At 37.2% G+C, this 16262-nt stretch overlaps 1 protein-coding gene across 2 annotated transcripts in view; it reads left to right on the top strand.

Annotated features, from left to right (window-relative positions):
* Nucleotides 1-16262, top strand: part of GSAP (gamma-secretase activating protein) — a 44520-nt gene that overhangs the window by 3849 nt on the left and 24409 nt on the right. For both annotated transcript variants that reach the window (XM_056507321.1, XM_056507309.1), the window contains exons 3-13: nucleotides 2597-2653; nucleotides 3350-3419; nucleotides 3817-3873; nucleotides 4005-4093; nucleotides 4502-4571; nucleotides 5619-5668; nucleotides 6916-7020; nucleotides 7913-7972; nucleotides 8621-8664; nucleotides 10231-10316; nucleotides 14686-14763. In XM_056507321.1, coding sequence (XP_056363296.1) covers nucleotides 2597-2653; nucleotides 3350-3419; nucleotides 3817-3873; nucleotides 4005-4093; nucleotides 4502-4571; nucleotides 5619-5668; nucleotides 6916-7020; nucleotides 7913-7972; nucleotides 8621-8664; nucleotides 10231-10316; nucleotides 14686-14763 — 766 coding nt within the window. The remainder of the gene's footprint in view (nucleotides 1-2596; nucleotides 2654-3349; nucleotides 3420-3816; nucleotides 3874-4004; nucleotides 4094-4501; nucleotides 4572-5618; nucleotides 5669-6915; nucleotides 7021-7912; nucleotides 7973-8620; nucleotides 8665-10230; nucleotides 10317-14685; nucleotides 14764-16262) is intronic.

Genomic DNA, 16262 nt, shown 5'->3' with positions numbered 1-16262 from the left:
ATAGGATTTTGTCCTTGATTTTTTACTGCCCAGAATTTCCCCATGAATGAAATGCAATTTCTTTAAAACATTTCATAAGCAGCACATAATTTAACCCTCAATACTAAATTCATGTGCAGTGCTTTAGTTAAATGTTTTCTCCTGCTAAAATGTGTTAAGGTGCCCTTTATCTAACACTATTTCTGCATATGCCTTTCTTTAAGATTCTTCCATAACACTTTATTGCAAGTAGTCTGAAGCAACCCCTGTTTATTTGGTATCTTGAAGTATCTAGAGCTGGATTCTTAACATAGGATTCTACTCTCCATGGTGTATGTTTCTAGTTTTACTTCCAAGTGGGTTTTCTAATGGTTTTAGGTAGTAAAACTTTGTCCTTTTCTCATTGTTCTTTTGATGAGACAAGCTGTGCTTCTTGACTGTGCAGCTCAGAGGAGTCTGTAGATCCAGCTGGATCTTGGAGGGTTTTGGTTCTTGAGTACAGATATGAGATGAATTCCAGTAGAGTAGGGATGCCTTTCATTCCCCTCTGGCTCAACAATGCTAAAACTCTCCAGCTTCCCTAGGGTTAAGGGAAGAGGTGAGGCCTTCATCAAGGCTTTAACTTTAATACGCTTTCTCTGTGGGTGGATGTTTCCTTTAGTACAAACATAGGGAGGGGAGTCTGTACAAGACAACAGTAACCATAAAAACAATTCTAAAGAGCATGTCAAATTTTGGGGTTTTTTCATTGCTTAAGGCTCTAGAAGACTTAATGCAAGTAACCATGCAGCTCAGTAGGAGTTTTGGTACTCTATGTGTGTGGTGTTGCTGCTTTCTAGCACCTGTGGAATCTCACACTAAGCTTTTTAGGGCCTCTGACAGTCTAACTAGCCTGTATGCTCTTCAGACTCTTGCAGCTGGCACAAGGGATGAGTTGCAGCTCAAGGTTCACATGTCTAAATGTAGGTGTCAGCCTGCATGCTAAGTGTCTATAGTCTGTAGAGATCTGGTCAAAACAGTTGGTGAAACTCAGGGAACTGGCCACTTGTAGCCTGTTCTTTGGGAGGAGGTGTATGGTGTGGAAGATGTAAACTAGACTGAGCTGGCCTGGCTTGTTTCCCAATAGACACAAATAGAAAACAACCTTTGTCTTCTAAGTGAAAGACAGTCAAGTGTATTCTGTATGAAACCAGGGGAAGGTGGACACTGTTTTATTTTCAAGCTTATTTTAGAGTATTATGTTGTACTGTGGTTTTGACAGTGTCTGTATTTTGTAACATTAATAGTTATTGAAAAGGAAGATACTTTTAACAGAAGTGAATTCTATTTGCAAGGTAATGCAAGAATCTTTAGGGTGCACATGAAAATAAGTGTCCCAGTTTATGCATAGTCATAGGCATGGATGTTCTGTAACCAGTCTTGTAAAGTGTATTTTTTAGTATCTAAGTAAGATGGTGTTAATGTTTCAGACACACTTGAAAAAAGAGTTATTTGTGAAAGTACTTGCTTAATCTTAAATTATGAGGCCTGGAGCCTGTGTCTTAATATTAAGACATTTTGTTTTCCTTGTTTAAATCAGAAGTCAAAGACTTTTGTCATTGCCACAACAATAATGAGACACTCAGAAATAGACCCCTTAGGAAGCAAATACTCAGGCTTTTGTTTCAACTTCACAAAGCAAGATGCCATAAATTTGTAAATAACCACAGATCTCTCCCCTCTCCCCCTAAGCAGTTGTTAAAAACAATGAAGCTCACTGTGGAAGTTGAAGCCTGTGTGGCTGGATTTAATTTCAGTAGTTTAGCAATTTAATGCCTATACCCAGAGTACATTAATGCACATCAGTTTGATTTGCTATCCAGTATATGCTGCAAAGCAGAATTTTCTTTTTTAATATATTTGGAAAATTTAAGGCATGGTAAAAATTACGAAGTAGTAAAGTTTTGATTTGTAGTCCCAAACATTTGTAAGTGCCCCCCAAAAAATCATCATATATTAATTATCAATAAGCTAGAAAGGATATATATTATGTTACTCTTCAAAGGCAGAAGGCTCATGGTGAGCTTATAAAATACTTAGCCTTCAAAGAGTCACTTCCTAAGGTAGACCTGAAATCCTTTTTCCCAGCTACCAGATGAGCAGGAACTGATTTTTGGTGATGTTTGATGTTTCTGTGCTCCCTTTTGGAGCAATGACCCACCAATTTGATGAGATTCAGAATACCAGCCTTAGATCTCCAGGGGCCAGAACATTCCTATTGATTCTTGTACAGGCATCTCTATTCCTGGCCCTGTTGCCTGTAACTAAAACCAGTTTAGAAGCAAAGTGAGAGAGGTGCAGGGGTTTATGCAATGGCTTGTGGGCTGTGGATTGGCCATATTTCAGCTTTATCCCATGTGTTAGTTCTAAAAGGAAAAAAAATGAATCTTTGTTCTCTTAGAATTAGAATTTGCTTTCTTGGAATAAGATAATTAACTGCCTGTTTATATATAGGACAGGGAAGTGTGTGAGGATCTATGTCAAGGGGAAGGGAGAACAGGGAGATGGGGGAAAAAAAGAGCAATGTTTAACTTTGTGTATATTTATATTGCTAGTGCTAATTTGTTTCCATCCATAGGGAAATCAGAGAAACACTCACATTGGATTGTATGATCTTCAAACTAAACAAAACGAGGTGAGAGCAATACCAGGTTTCTTTCTGGTGATGACAGTGCTGTAGTGTTTCAGATTTTGATGCTTTGCAACACAGTATATTATGTCCTTAAGGAATGTGTCCTTGTTGGAACAGAAAAGATACTGGAGAAGATATTGGAATGATTCTCAGTAGTATTAAAATGCACCACATTGCAGAACATCTAAAGGACTTGAGAGTAGTAAAGCATTATGTCTGCAATCTTATTTCTGAACAACCTTTTAAACAACACGCCATTTCCATTTCCCTTCACATTGCACACGTGTGTCAAGAAGTAAATGTTTGGAGTTTTCTTTATATGTGCATTCTTGGTCTGTTTGGTGATACCATTTTAAGAGATTATTTTATTCTAAAACCAAACATGCTGCAATTCAGTAACTAAAATAATGATAACAGGCTTTTGAAGGTGTCCCCATAATAGTATGAAATGAGTGAAAATTTGTATTTACATAAAAGTCTGCTATGCTGCTCTACTGGCAACATATAGTTCAAAAGAACCAATAAAAAACAAACATGAGGAAAAGGAGAGCTGTTACAAGTGAAGCTTGGGGCATGAAGAGATATGGCTTAAAGATAAAAACTGTGGGACAGCAGTGTTTTCCTAAGGAGAAGTAATGAGATGGTTTCCTTTATGGAGTTTGAGGAAGCACAGTTATTAACACTACTGTTTCTCTGTAGCACCTCTATATGTTTGAGAAGAATCTGCATATAATCAGCTGTTCGATCAACAATGAAAAGACCTTATTGGGTAAATATGTGCTTTATTATTTTTTTTTATAAAAATGTAGTTTAGTAGGATGATACATTTGGGTTTAGAATTACTTAAATCTATTTGATCTATGTGTTGCCCACAGCAGTTTATGAATTTCATTGGATCCATCATCAGATAATGTAGGTAACAATGTAAAGACACAGCTGTGACAGTATTGCTGTTTTATTAAAACATCTAAGATACACTGACTCTTTGTTCACTTTCTCCTCCTGAAATTGTGCATAACTGCTACATCTAGAAGAGCTTGATGTTTCTTTAACATATATGCTTTTGGTGAAAGAATTGTGGTGCTCATTCTTCAAGGATGTTTAGTAAGATTAATGTCAAATATGCACACTGACTGTGGTTGTGTTGGTGTTTTCTCCCCCCACAGCAGTCAGCTTCTGTCAGTATACAGACGAAGAAAGAGCAAGTCAGCTCTTACAGTCAGGTACTGCAAATGAATTTTTTAATGCTGTTTGAAATATTATACCTTTTTGCTTTATTTTGCATGTAATTTCTGTTTAGAAAACAAACTTGTATGCATAAAAGAACGTTATCTAAAACATGTTCTTTTTGCAGTGTCCAAGTATTTAACCTTGCTAATCGAAATTCATCCCATTAATAATGTGAGAGTCCTGAAGGCTGTGGATAGCTGTGTTCGAGTACAGGTAAAGTATTCAGCTAATCTAAAGATAAGCCTTTTTAATCTGCTATGCTAGAGAGAAAACATGGTTTAGTGCAGAAATATCTCATGTTATCTTGCAGCTGTTACAGAGATAATGTCCCCCTGTTTCTTCAGAGAAATAAAAAATGAAACTTCATAAAATGTTTGGTATAGAATATTTCTCCAACATGAAGGCTGCTTTTTTATTTCTCTTCAGTCTTCTGAAGTTTGCAGTTATAATGACTGGTAACTATTAGTATGTAATAATAGCTATTTTTATTGATTAAATATCATTAGTGTGTCTGATTTAAAAACACATCAATATCCAGCTAAAAAAAGCCCAAAACATTTTATATAAGTGTTCTAAACCTATTTTGGTTTTTTACTTACTTTTGTGAAATTTTCTCTACAGTTTCTTTATCCAATTGAAGGCAGAAATACTTCTAGAGAAAGTCGTCTCTTGCTAGTTTCAGAAGATAAATGTGAGTAAATATTTTCAAAGTACACTTGTCATTATTTTAGTTCAAGATTATTGTTATAGATTGTATTTTTGATAGACTTTTTTTGGGGGGGGGGGAAACAGAAAAAAGTAGGGTGTGAGTTATTCTAGGTATTCCAAAGGTCTTTCAAAAACTTATATCATTTACCAGATTTTTTTCAATGTTAACAGAATGGCCATCTTTGTCTATAATTAGCTGCTTAGCTCTTGCATTCATCAGTTATCTTTATTTCTAAAAAAGCTAAAATAGACTCCTTAGGCTACCTACATAAAACAAAGCAGAGCAAATCAATTGATTGAAAGATGTCATTTAACATGGGAAGTAAGACAAGAATAAAGCAATAGTTACTTGAATTTAGCTAACATTGCATGTTCAGCCTAATCTAATGGCAGGGGATGGATAAAAATGGAGACTTGGAAAAGACTGGGTTTTTCCTTGTTATTATAGAGTGAGATTTCTTTTCCCATCCCTTTGGAGAGGCCCATCTTCCCTGAGCTAGACACTATCCTTGGGTAGTGGACTTGGCAGAGCTAAATCATAAACACAACATCTGCTGGGTGAATGTTGCACTTCTGATGCAGGCCAGCTGGGGATAACTTTGAGGAGTTTTGTGTGGGAAAGGAGTGTGAGGGGTATTCATGTTAGGAAGTGAAACAGGTCAGGGATAGTCTCAGACATGGACATGCAGCTCCACAGACCCTTTCGTCCCACGGGTACTCATTGCTTGGTTGGACACATTCCACTCATTGCTCTTCAAGCCTGTGCTGTGCTGATGTGGGCAGGGAACTCTTTCCATGAGGTGTTATGGCTGAGGCCACTCTCAGCTCAGGAAGGAAGGGACTCCAAGTCTCTGTAGGCACCTGTGCTCATGTGTCATAGATTTCTTCTTACATTGAGTTGAACTTTCCTGGCCCTAAAGTGTTCTTGCAGAATTCTAAGAGGTGAGCTTGTTTAATAAGCTGTATAAAAGCATTTTAAAATATTTGGTTTTAATGTTGGTTTTTTTTTTTTTTTTTTAATATTTCAAAGATATTGAACAATTTGACATTCATGTTGTTGCAGAAGATGACCACAAAGTGGTAAGATTGAAAAATCTTTGAGTTTGTAGGTTTTTTTACTTTAATAAATTTAGCTGAAAGTTTGAAAGTTTTTTTAGTTTTATACTTGGGCAACAAAGTTTATTAAAGAAAGCATTGATTACTGTGGCAACTTATGCAAGTGACCAAAGCTGATTGAAAAAATTTACACCTTGTAATCTTGAGGAAAATTATTTATTTTATTGGGTTTGTTATGTGTTGCTGAATATTTCTGTTTGCTAAAAGTTGGAAGTAAACATAGTCCATTTTAAATATTTACAGCCATTTGAAATATTTTCAGAGTTGCCTTTCTAATCTTGTCTATTGTGAGTCTGTGTGAACCCAATAGAGGACTCACTTAAAACAAATGAACAAAAGATGTAAAACTTAGATGCATTCTGAGTACAGTGAATGTTCCAATCTCTGTTTCCTCTCGTCTCTTTTTCATTTTTTAGCATGAATTTGTCATCAACAAATTATGGATATTCTGCTTGAAAGGCTTATTATTAATGAGCATTTGTCTAATATAGTAAATAATGAAAGCCAATGTTTTGTATTATGGAGATGAATGTAGGCTGTGAAGGAAAAGTTAAGGACCTGATTTTTGTCTCTTCACAATCTTTCATGATTTTCTCAGTTTATCATGACCCTTCAAGCTAGACTACAGTAGTGGGGTAAAGACTTAAGTAAAATCAGAAAACAGATAGATCTGATGTCGTTCTGACAAACAGAATTGTTTTGGTTGACCTGAAATCTCCCTACATCATTCGAGTGTGCATGTATACAATCCCAACAGTTTTCCACAGTTCTAGCCTTTTCCCTACTCCAGCTGTCTCTCTCATATGGATGAGATTTTGGTTAGAAATCTCTTTTGGAGACACATCTCCCTTCAGTAATTAATGCAGCTGATTCTGAACTGACTGTGGTATATCCCTCCTCTCTGAGGAAGGGTGCCTCTGCTATTCTTGGTTTACTTTGAGCAGTCTAAGTGGTGAATTTCTTGCAGGCAAGGAAGACTTAAAGATTTGTTAGTAGTTATACTCTGAAAACTGTGCTTCTGATCTCTTTAAACTGAGCACCTTGCACACAACAGAGGTGGACTTCATGCTGCTGACAGGGAGCCTGTTCCTTCCAAGCTCCTTATATTTGTGCCTCTTCTCTCACTGCTTTTCTCTTTAAAGCACAGACTGTGCATAATTGTTGTAAAACCTTTTTTGATGGCTTCTAATATTTTTATTCTTTCCCTGTAGGTGATTCAAAAGTCAGGTCAGCTTCCAAGAGCCAAAGTTGTAGATGACCTCGTTTGGGCACAGTGGGATATGATGGAGCAAAGACTCTTCTATATTGTTCCAAAGGTGAGCTGAAAGTCATTCTTGCAGTTTTGTTCCTGCCTGTTTAGTGAGAGTGAAGTTTTAAGTGTGTGGGGTAGCATGTAGGGGTTTGTTTTCATTAGGATCGTCTTTCTTGTTCTTTCCCCAAAATAACCTAAAACAAAAGCCAAACTTGCCTTAGCTGCTGCTGTGCTTAGTACATTGCAAGAAGACTGGTGGGCTTGTTAAATTACTTTATATTTGCTTTAGAAAGGTCTTTAGGTCAAAAGTATCTAACTCCATCCAAAACTGTTGTAAGTATAATGCCTCTCTTCTAGAGAATGCACATCTAGAAAGTATTTTATGTGCAGACTTACTGAGTGACCAAATGAAGATAGGTTCATGGCAAGAAACTCTGAAACTCTTAGTGTTTGGGTAATTTTGTCTGAGGGACTATTTGCACTTGATGCAGTCTCTGTAAATAAAAGAGGATTTTTCTTTACTCTTAGCCACAAAAAGAGTGAATGTTAGGAAATAACAGAAAGTGAACTGTGATGGAGAAATGTATTTATGTTTTTGTTTCTGAGATGCTCTTTTTGAACTGACCAAAGTAAGATACAGTTCTTTTTGCCATATAGATAGATATGGAAAACATTTTTTTAATTTTCTAAAATGTGTGAGACATGTATTGCTGTGCATAAGTGAGAGCCCACGCAATTATGTATGATTGGCAGATAATGATCTGGTACAGGAAGGAAGCATGTCATAGTGCTATTGTGAGGGGTTATATGTGGTTTGTAAATTCTTTTGTCCCCCAACTTCTGCCTATCGGTTAGCAAAGCAGTTTAAGTGTGAAGAATGGTGCTGAGTATCCAATAAATTCTCAGTCTATAGAATATGCTTTCTTTCTTACAAAACACATCCTTTTTAATTCCAGGAATCAAAGAGTACTTTAAGGTGTGTCCAGTTTTATCCTGATGAAAATTTTAACTCAATAGTAAGTTATGAGTATTTTATTAAGTAATGGTTTTTAGTGGGATGTAGTTATGTTTTCCAGGTTTTATCTGTTTATTTTTTTAATTGTTGAAACTTTTTCAGATGAAAACTGGAGTTTGTTTTTCTGTTTGTTTTTTGGGGTTTTTTGCATTATTTTCTTGTCAAGAATATATTCAGTCAGATTCAGATTTTGCCACAGTAAGGTAACTTTGGTGGAATTACACTTTTTTTGACCTAGAAGGCAGTAAGTGACATTCATGACCCTATACTGATCTTATTATACAGAGTTTTTGAAAAAGCAGGCTTATCAAGTGCACTAGACAAAGAAACTATGTACTATTTTTGTGTCAGTTTTAAGCAAGACAGGAACTTTGTTGCAGCCAAAATACAAGAAACATAACATAAAAATTACAACATGTAATTGTTACTAGACCTTTGTCCCAGTGTGCTGCATTGCAGCAATTTATTTTCTCTTTTTAAAAAAGAATCTGTTTTATGGGGGTTTTTGAAGTGACTGTAAGGATTAGAGGATTGTTAAAATATTGAACCTGGTGAAATGTGACTATGACACATTTTACTGGTCTGAAATGCTAAACATAGTATATTGACCTCTGTAAAGAACAAATTCATTTACTTTATTGTTTAACAGCTGGAATCACACCTGGATATTGCTGTAAATGACACACAATTAAAGTAAGTTGTTTGGTTTTTTAATGTTTTGGTTTGCTTTCCTTTTAATATATATGGTAACATTTTACAAACCAAGTAAAACTTGTCCAAACCACATCTTTGTTTGCAGTTGCCTATATGGTACTGGAACACGAGAATAACATTAAAACTCTGTCCAGACCTCCAGTTCTTATTCTTATCAGGGTCAACTGTAAAAAGTAATTTAATCCTTGACTGCTTCTTAGTGTCATTTAAAAAAATTATTTGTCTGAAGAGCTAGCTATAGGTTAAACGTTCTGAGTATGCTGAACCTATTTAAATTAATTTGCTTTAACCTTGGGCGTGTTGTAATGGTGATGTCAAAATTTGTCAAGGGAAACTCTGCATTTGCAAGTTTTATTGGGCAGTTAAGCAAACTAGTAGCACCTTTTTATAGCCTGTAAAGACAATGCCTGTACTCTGTTCTCCTCCAGCATGCTCTTTCCAGCAGTCTGCACTTTCAGAGACGAAGATTTGTCTGATTCTGTGTCTGCCATGCACATGACTGCATCTGAGCTTGTCTCCTGAGGGCTCCCTTTTAACTGAGGGAAAAACTAGTCAGGATGGTTTAACCCTGTCATAATCCTCATCTATCTTTACATTCCAAAAAGGCCCATTTATTTTTGTGAGTAAAAAGGGAGGCCAGAGCTGTTAGGCCAGGTATCAGTAGCTGAAGGTAGCTGAGTTCCACACTGCCCAAGCTGCAGCTCTCAGAATGTCTCGGTGCTGTGCATAGAGCTCAGTGTGGTGCTCCTCCATGTCCAGGCTGCCCTATAAAAGGACACTTATCCTCTTACAGTTGGTGCTGAAAGAACACAGCTCTTGTAAGAGCTTCCATGCTGTATTTTACTTTATTTTATTTTATTTCCAAATTAATGCAGAGGACCAAGGGGAAAATCCTTACAGAATTTAAATACTTTCTGGAAAAAAATACAACCAAACAAAGAAACCACTCACCAATAAAAACACCAAAGCAGACTGAGTACAGTCTTCTGCTGCATGTTTTGCAGGGTGAAAATAGGCCTTGTACATTTAAAGATATGTATAACCATTAGAGCACAGGCAGCATGAGACTGAAAATGTCACAGTATAACAAGTTCCATGTGAGTGTGATTTTGTGCTTTTCTTTTCAAGTATTTCCACTGAAAGTAGTGTCCCTATTGCAGATTAAATTGTATCTTTACAGACATGTGCTGTAGAGTTAGTCTGCGTTATAGTTATAGTTAGTCTGAGTTATTAGGTGTCACAAGTATTTGGATTTCCAGTATGTCATGAGAACTTGCTTTCACTTCAAAGTATAGGAATGGTTGGACAATGCAGTAAGTAAATATAAAGTTGTCAGGTGTGTTCAAAATTGCTGGATAACAGTGTGCAGTCTTGGGGTTCTTGTTTCTAACAGCATTGAGCAAATTGGTTAAAGCCTAATTTAACTTGCAGACTATTTGATTAAAATTTAATTAGTATATTTTGGTTACATAGTGACTGTTCTGGTAATCTTTTTGTTGTGATAAATCCCTGTGGATTTACTTAGTGATCTTTATTTGCTCATAGACTTGTGAATTTTGGATATGATTACTGTCAAGATCAAGATGTTGCATCTAAATCTTTGAACCTTCAGGTTTTCACAAGTAAAGCAGGTAATGAATAAATACAAGTATGGTCACAATTACCTTCACTAGTAATTATCATGCAGTGTAATCCTAATTGATTACTGAATTTCTTCATAAAATATTGAAAAACACACAAAACTAGAAACATTTATAATGTGAGTGTGAGATTTGTATTCCTTTAGAGCATACTTGGCAGGTAACTGTGAGAAGAGGGAGAAGGCAACTGTGCTTTTTTTGTCTTAATAAATGTTTTACCTTCCGGAAGCTGCAGTGAAATTGAGCTGAAGTACCCAGGGTTTTATATATCAACACCAACAACAAAACAGTCACCCAGAAACTTTCAGGTAGCCCAACTTCAAAGAACTGGTACCATGCACTGCTCTAGTGAAATCTCTTAGTCTAAGAACAATTTAGCGTTTTCCTGTCAGTTTCAGAGACCAGGAGGTATCAAAGTGTAGCTGTGTGTTACATTAAAGCAATCTAATGTTAAAGCTGATCAAAATTATGTTAGAAAGTACATTCAAGGAAGGATTTTTTTTCTGGCCTAGTATGTTTGTGTTACAGAGTGGACATATGTACACAGAGCATGTGCAGTGCAGGCTTTAAGAGCTTCATATTGCTGTTAGTATGGGGTGTTTAGAAGGTTCAAGTATGTGATACTAAACATGGTATGTCTTACTCAAGGGTTTAGTAGGTATATGATTCTTTAAACTTAAACCTAAAATGTTTCTTAAACCTTTAGGATTTTGGAGTCTCCAACCTAATGTATGCCGTGAGCTTTTTTGGATTAAAAACTGGTCTCAAGAGGTATCTGTTCATCACAGCTGTTTTCAGCTTCTGAGTTAGACCATGCAGGCAGAGATAGTTTAACCTTTGAGTTGTCAGCAGAGTTGTACAGGGAAGTGTTGCAAGAAAGATTTCACATCACTCCCTGAGGCCTGCTGTGCACACCAGTGAACTGCTGAGCTGTCTGCCCCTTGCACTGAAATGACCATTAGTGTAAATCAAGTGAAATACAGCTTCCTTCCATGGATTTTTTTCTTACCAAGGCAAACTGCATGCTTATAAAGATTAGAGGGAAGGAATTAGAAGTAAGAGAAAGCCAAGTTTCTGTCTTTCAAAAGTAGATTAGGCTTTTTCTCTGTTAGCAAGACAATTTCTTATATAAACAGCCAGTCCAATAATGGAAAATATTATTGATTTGTATATATGTTTACTTTTTAAACCTTACTCTTCTGGGGTTTATTCAGATTGAAGCCCCTCCTTGAGTTTAGGATGAAATTCAGTCAGCTTCCAACAGGACTCTTGTTTAGTTACTGTGAAAGAAAATGTTTTTTTTCTGTCTGGTGACACAATTCTTAAAATCTGTGTGTAACCTTTCATAAGTGCTTTTCATTACACTTACTGTAAAACAGGAAATTTGACAATTGCACTTGCTAAATTATATTACTGTATGTGTCTTTTCATTGAATGTTGTTTAAAACTGCGGATTACCTTGCACAACCCATTCCAGGTAACTAACAGTTTGGAGCAAGTTATTTTGATGCTAAAACCACATCTAGTTGTTGAAAAACAGTGTTTTTCAAGGTTCCCTTTTGTGCCTCAGTGGTGATTTGCAAAACTGAACTGCAAGTTCTTTGTGGTGCGGACTGTGCCTGCTGTGGGACTGCTAGCACACCTCTGATATTAGTGCCAGGATCCCTACTTGTACCATTCAGACATCCCTGTAAAAACTTCAAACTGGAATATTCCATGCAATTTCCATTTAATAAAACTGTTATTGGCTCCTGCCAATCTGAACTCTGAATGAAATCACTTCTCCTTTCTCAAACTTCTGCACCAGAAAAGTAGCTCTGTTCCTTACACACAGCACAGACAAAATGTCTCCAAATAAAAACCCCCATGTAATTCTTGAAAAGCTGAGAAAAAAGCAGTTCCAGTCTCAGAATTAACTTTGCATGTCTAGAATTCAGTAGTTATTAGATAAACATTGCACTGTTATGTTTTCTCTTAGTGCTTTAGAAATATTTTTCAATTAAATTTGCTCAATATAAAAAAAAAAAAAAGCAGGCAGTAAGAGGTCATAGACACTGGATCACCTAACTATCTGCCTGAAATTTAGGCATCTTGACTATGTTTCTAGAGAGAAATAGGCATCTCCAGAGGATGATTCAATCCATATTTATTTGTTTGCTGAATAGGGGTCTGAATGAGAGATGTTTGGATAGCTGCAGTTAGGTGAGGCAAGTCCCTCCTAAGTCAGTGCAAGTAGACAAAATGCCCTGGTGCAATGTTGTATTTGAATTGTGACATTTGCATGCTGTGTTAATATGCTGCTACAGCCTCATATGTTGAGTTTTTGCTTTAACAGAAATGAGGAATTTGTAGTTAAAGCTTCCTAGGGAAAACTTAATGTCTACCTATCATAGGTGACCCTTACAGTCTCAGTGGGGTGATTTTGTTGAGTGCCAGAGTTGTAACTGCTGTTTCCTGAGCAGGAGTGGAACTTAATTTTTAAATTCTTCCTTCTTTTCTCTTCTTTTTTTTTTAACCTTTGTGGTCAAGATCTTTTTTCCCTTTTATTTCTGGAAAGAAAAATGTCCATCCAAGTACATCCTCACATGAGTCTTCTCACCTCAAGGTATTCAGCGACAGCTTTTACTGTTTGCAAATGGTTTTGAAATGGGTAGTGTGGAAGACCTGGCTCTGCATACAGGTGCAATAGGCTAACAAGCTTTCCCTGCAGCAGCACAACCCAGCACTAATTTGCAGAGTGCACTGCTAAGGGTAGGAAAGGAGTCTGTGGTGTATTCTCAGTCTCTGGCTGCTCTACTGGGATTGCCAGGACTGTGTCATGACATTGTGTCAGATGTAACATTGCTTGGACACCTGCTGGTCGAGGCTGCCATGTTTCTGTCTGTATTAACAAAAGCACCATTTGTTATTTCCGGTTGTTTGTAGTTCAGTTTGTTGACACGTGGACCGATGTTGTTGAGTTGAAAGATGCACATCCTATTTATAGCCTCCCATAGCTGCCGTTTCTGTGGTCAGCTTGCACTGACACTTCAGTCTGAGCAACACTTGCATGTTGTGCAATTTACAGAGCAGTGTACACGGAAGACTCCAGCATACAAGAAAAAAAAATTGCAGTGCTGGAAGGGAGCTGTTGGTAATAGAACAGCAGTCCGGTAGGTTGCTGGAACTTTTCCAGTCTTCCCTGTGAGTCCTGATGCTGCTACTTTAAAAATTATGCATGATCTGAAAGAAGCCAAGTGCCCTGGCAAAATGCCACGTCTGTTGTCTGAATGACTCAAATATCCAAGCAAAACTATCAAACCATATTGAGTCAGCTAAGAATAAGCAGAAAGAAAAGCTGCATTTTAAGAAAGCAGTTATCTTCCCCAGAAGACGGAAGTGTGAAGTGTCTCAGCCATATCTGTACAGCCTTGGTACAGCCTTGTGGTGTGGAACACTGAGGCATTTAATCAAATAACGTAACTGAGTGACTTGCTTTTTTTGTACTTGTGCTTTTTCCATACTGTGCTCTTTTCTGCATAACTAGTATACACAGCCTTTATTTTTCATGGAACAGTACCTGTATTAGTGCTACTTTATTTTCTTCTTTAGCATTATAAACTTTCAATAAAGGTAAACGGTCTTATTTGTGGATGAGTTTTCCCAACTGTATTGGGGTAATGTGGTTTGGAAGCTGTTTCTAATATGAATGCCAAAGCATCAGAGTAGGTTTTTATAACAGATGAAAGCAAGGTTGCCACCCAGTGGGGTCAAAACAGGATCAGTCTGATGCAGAATTATTTGGGGAGTGGGAAACCCTGTATGCAGTACCCCGGCTGAAATAAACTTGTCTCCTAAAAAAGGTATTAGCAGTTCTTTGGGCTGGAAGGTGAAGAAGTGGCTATCATTTCTAGTGTGAGAAAGCTCTGGTAGTGTACTCATGCTGCTGCTAATATGAGATTTCTTGAAAAGCAAAGAAATGGTATTTTACTATATTGTTGAGTATATCTGACGCCTTCTGAACACAAAATATCTGGATTGAGGCAGTCTGTGGAAAGAAAGGCTCGATCAGTTTTCTGGCTGCAAGCATGATTTCTCCTGGGAAGGGCTAAAATGTACTTCCCCTAAAGGGAAGAACTGGCCATGACAGGACCCAGGTTTCCATTATGCCAGATTGCCTCCACTGTTCGTTCTTGATTTTGTTTCATTAGGTAAGTGATGATTAGAGCCCAAAATAGATATTCCTGTAATCTTTACCTTTTTTGAGAGATTATTTTTAGTTTATAATTTGAAACAGTCTTGATATGGTTTTGTGCAGTTTAAAGATGTCTAGATGTTCAGCTGGACAAGTGAATTTTCTTTCTCTATTTTATCTTTTTAGGAGGCTTGTGTGTGTGTTGTAGCCTAGTCTCTGATATTCCTCATGAGATCACATACTCCATTTATTTTTTACATAAAGGTAAGACTAACTTGTTAGCATACTGTACATTATTTTGGAGAATGTCAGTGTGCTGAAAGAGTCACAGAATGCCTTTCAAAACAAATAACTACCAAAGTCTGCAGACAATAAACTACTGTGGCTGGTGTTTAAAGACAGCAGCTGTCTTTCCTGCTGTAGACTTCCTGCCTGATGCTGAGTGAGTATCTTCAAACCAGTGGCCTTGTAAATGGTTATTAATTTGGGCCCTTATTTCTAGCCAGACTTTCCGGCGTGCTGAGCACAGACATCAATGAAATCTGTGGGAGCTTGCAGGTGTGTTGTACTTATGCCATAAGGCATTTGTATGGGAAATAGAGCCAACAGCTCTTAGCTTGAATGTCTGTTTAGAATTCCAGCTCAACATGTCATTTTCACAGCAAGACATGTAACACCCACTGACTCTAAGAATAGTTGCTGTCTGAGTGGTGCTCTAGCTCTTAAAGTTGAGACCTTTGTTTATGCTTATAAACAATAAAGGACATTGTTTTATTCCAATCAGAATGAAAGTTCTAATTATCAAGATTTCCTTATTTGATACATGGACAGAGTGGCAAATTATTTCTCAAGTGAGAAGCTGCATAACATGGAGTAGCTGTTCAAGTGCACAATATGTCTCTGTTCTACCTTAGCTATTTGCTTTCTTGTGTCAGGATGCTTCTCACATATCAGAGCTGCATATACATGTTGCTTTGCTGCTGGAATATTGTGGGATTGAGTGAACTACCTTTCTGTGTTCTCAAAGGCATTAACAAATTAGAAAAAGTCCTTTTTGGGTGTGACACACTGTGCACTGCACTGCTGTGAAGGGCTGATTTCCCCAGATGCACCTGATGTGTAGCCAAAGAGTTGTTGGATTGCTTGGAGCCAACCATGGCTCTTGTACATCGTGATCTCTACTAGGAAGAAATTGAGGATAAACATGGTGACATTGACTGGCTAAGTCTGAAATGGCCTCTGTGGAAAGGAGTTGTTTGATGCAGAGATCTTTGTGGGTTGATGTAAGATTCATCAGTTGTAAAAGAGAATTTTAATAATGGTCCTGCAGTGACCCACAGAAGCAGTGGTATATTAGGTCCATAACTCACATTTTGGAGTCCATAAGCCATATTTTGGAAATGTTTTAAGGAGTTCAGTTTGTTCTGCAGTCTCTGTAATCTTGGCTGGAAGCTTCCCACCCGTGTTAAAACAGTCACTGCAGCATTAACAGGGAAGTCATGATGTTGCAGTTGAATTCTGCTGTGCTGGTTTTAGCTTGCATGTCCTCATGCTGGCAAGTGACAAAGTGGTGATGGTGAGTATATTGACTTATTGCAAGCTAACTTCAGTCATATTTTGTATGAAAAACTGTATCTTTTGACACCTCTGCCTATATAGTGTTGCTGTTGGAGACTTTTTCTCTTGGTGGTCCTGCAAACTGTGGATCTTATATTGAATTTTCTGTGCATTCTTAATTAGCATTCTGATCATGACACCATTAG

Source organism: Oenanthe melanoleuca, chromosome 1A, assembly GCF_029582105.1.
Source record: "Oenanthe melanoleuca isolate GR-GAL-2019-014 chromosome 1A, OMel1.0, whole genome shotgun sequence".
NCBI lineage: Eukaryota > Metazoa > Chordata > Aves > Passeriformes > Muscicapidae > Oenanthe > Oenanthe melanoleuca.
The sequence above is the reverse complement of the archived record's forward strand: the minus strand, read 5'-3'. Positions and strand labels throughout refer to the sequence as shown.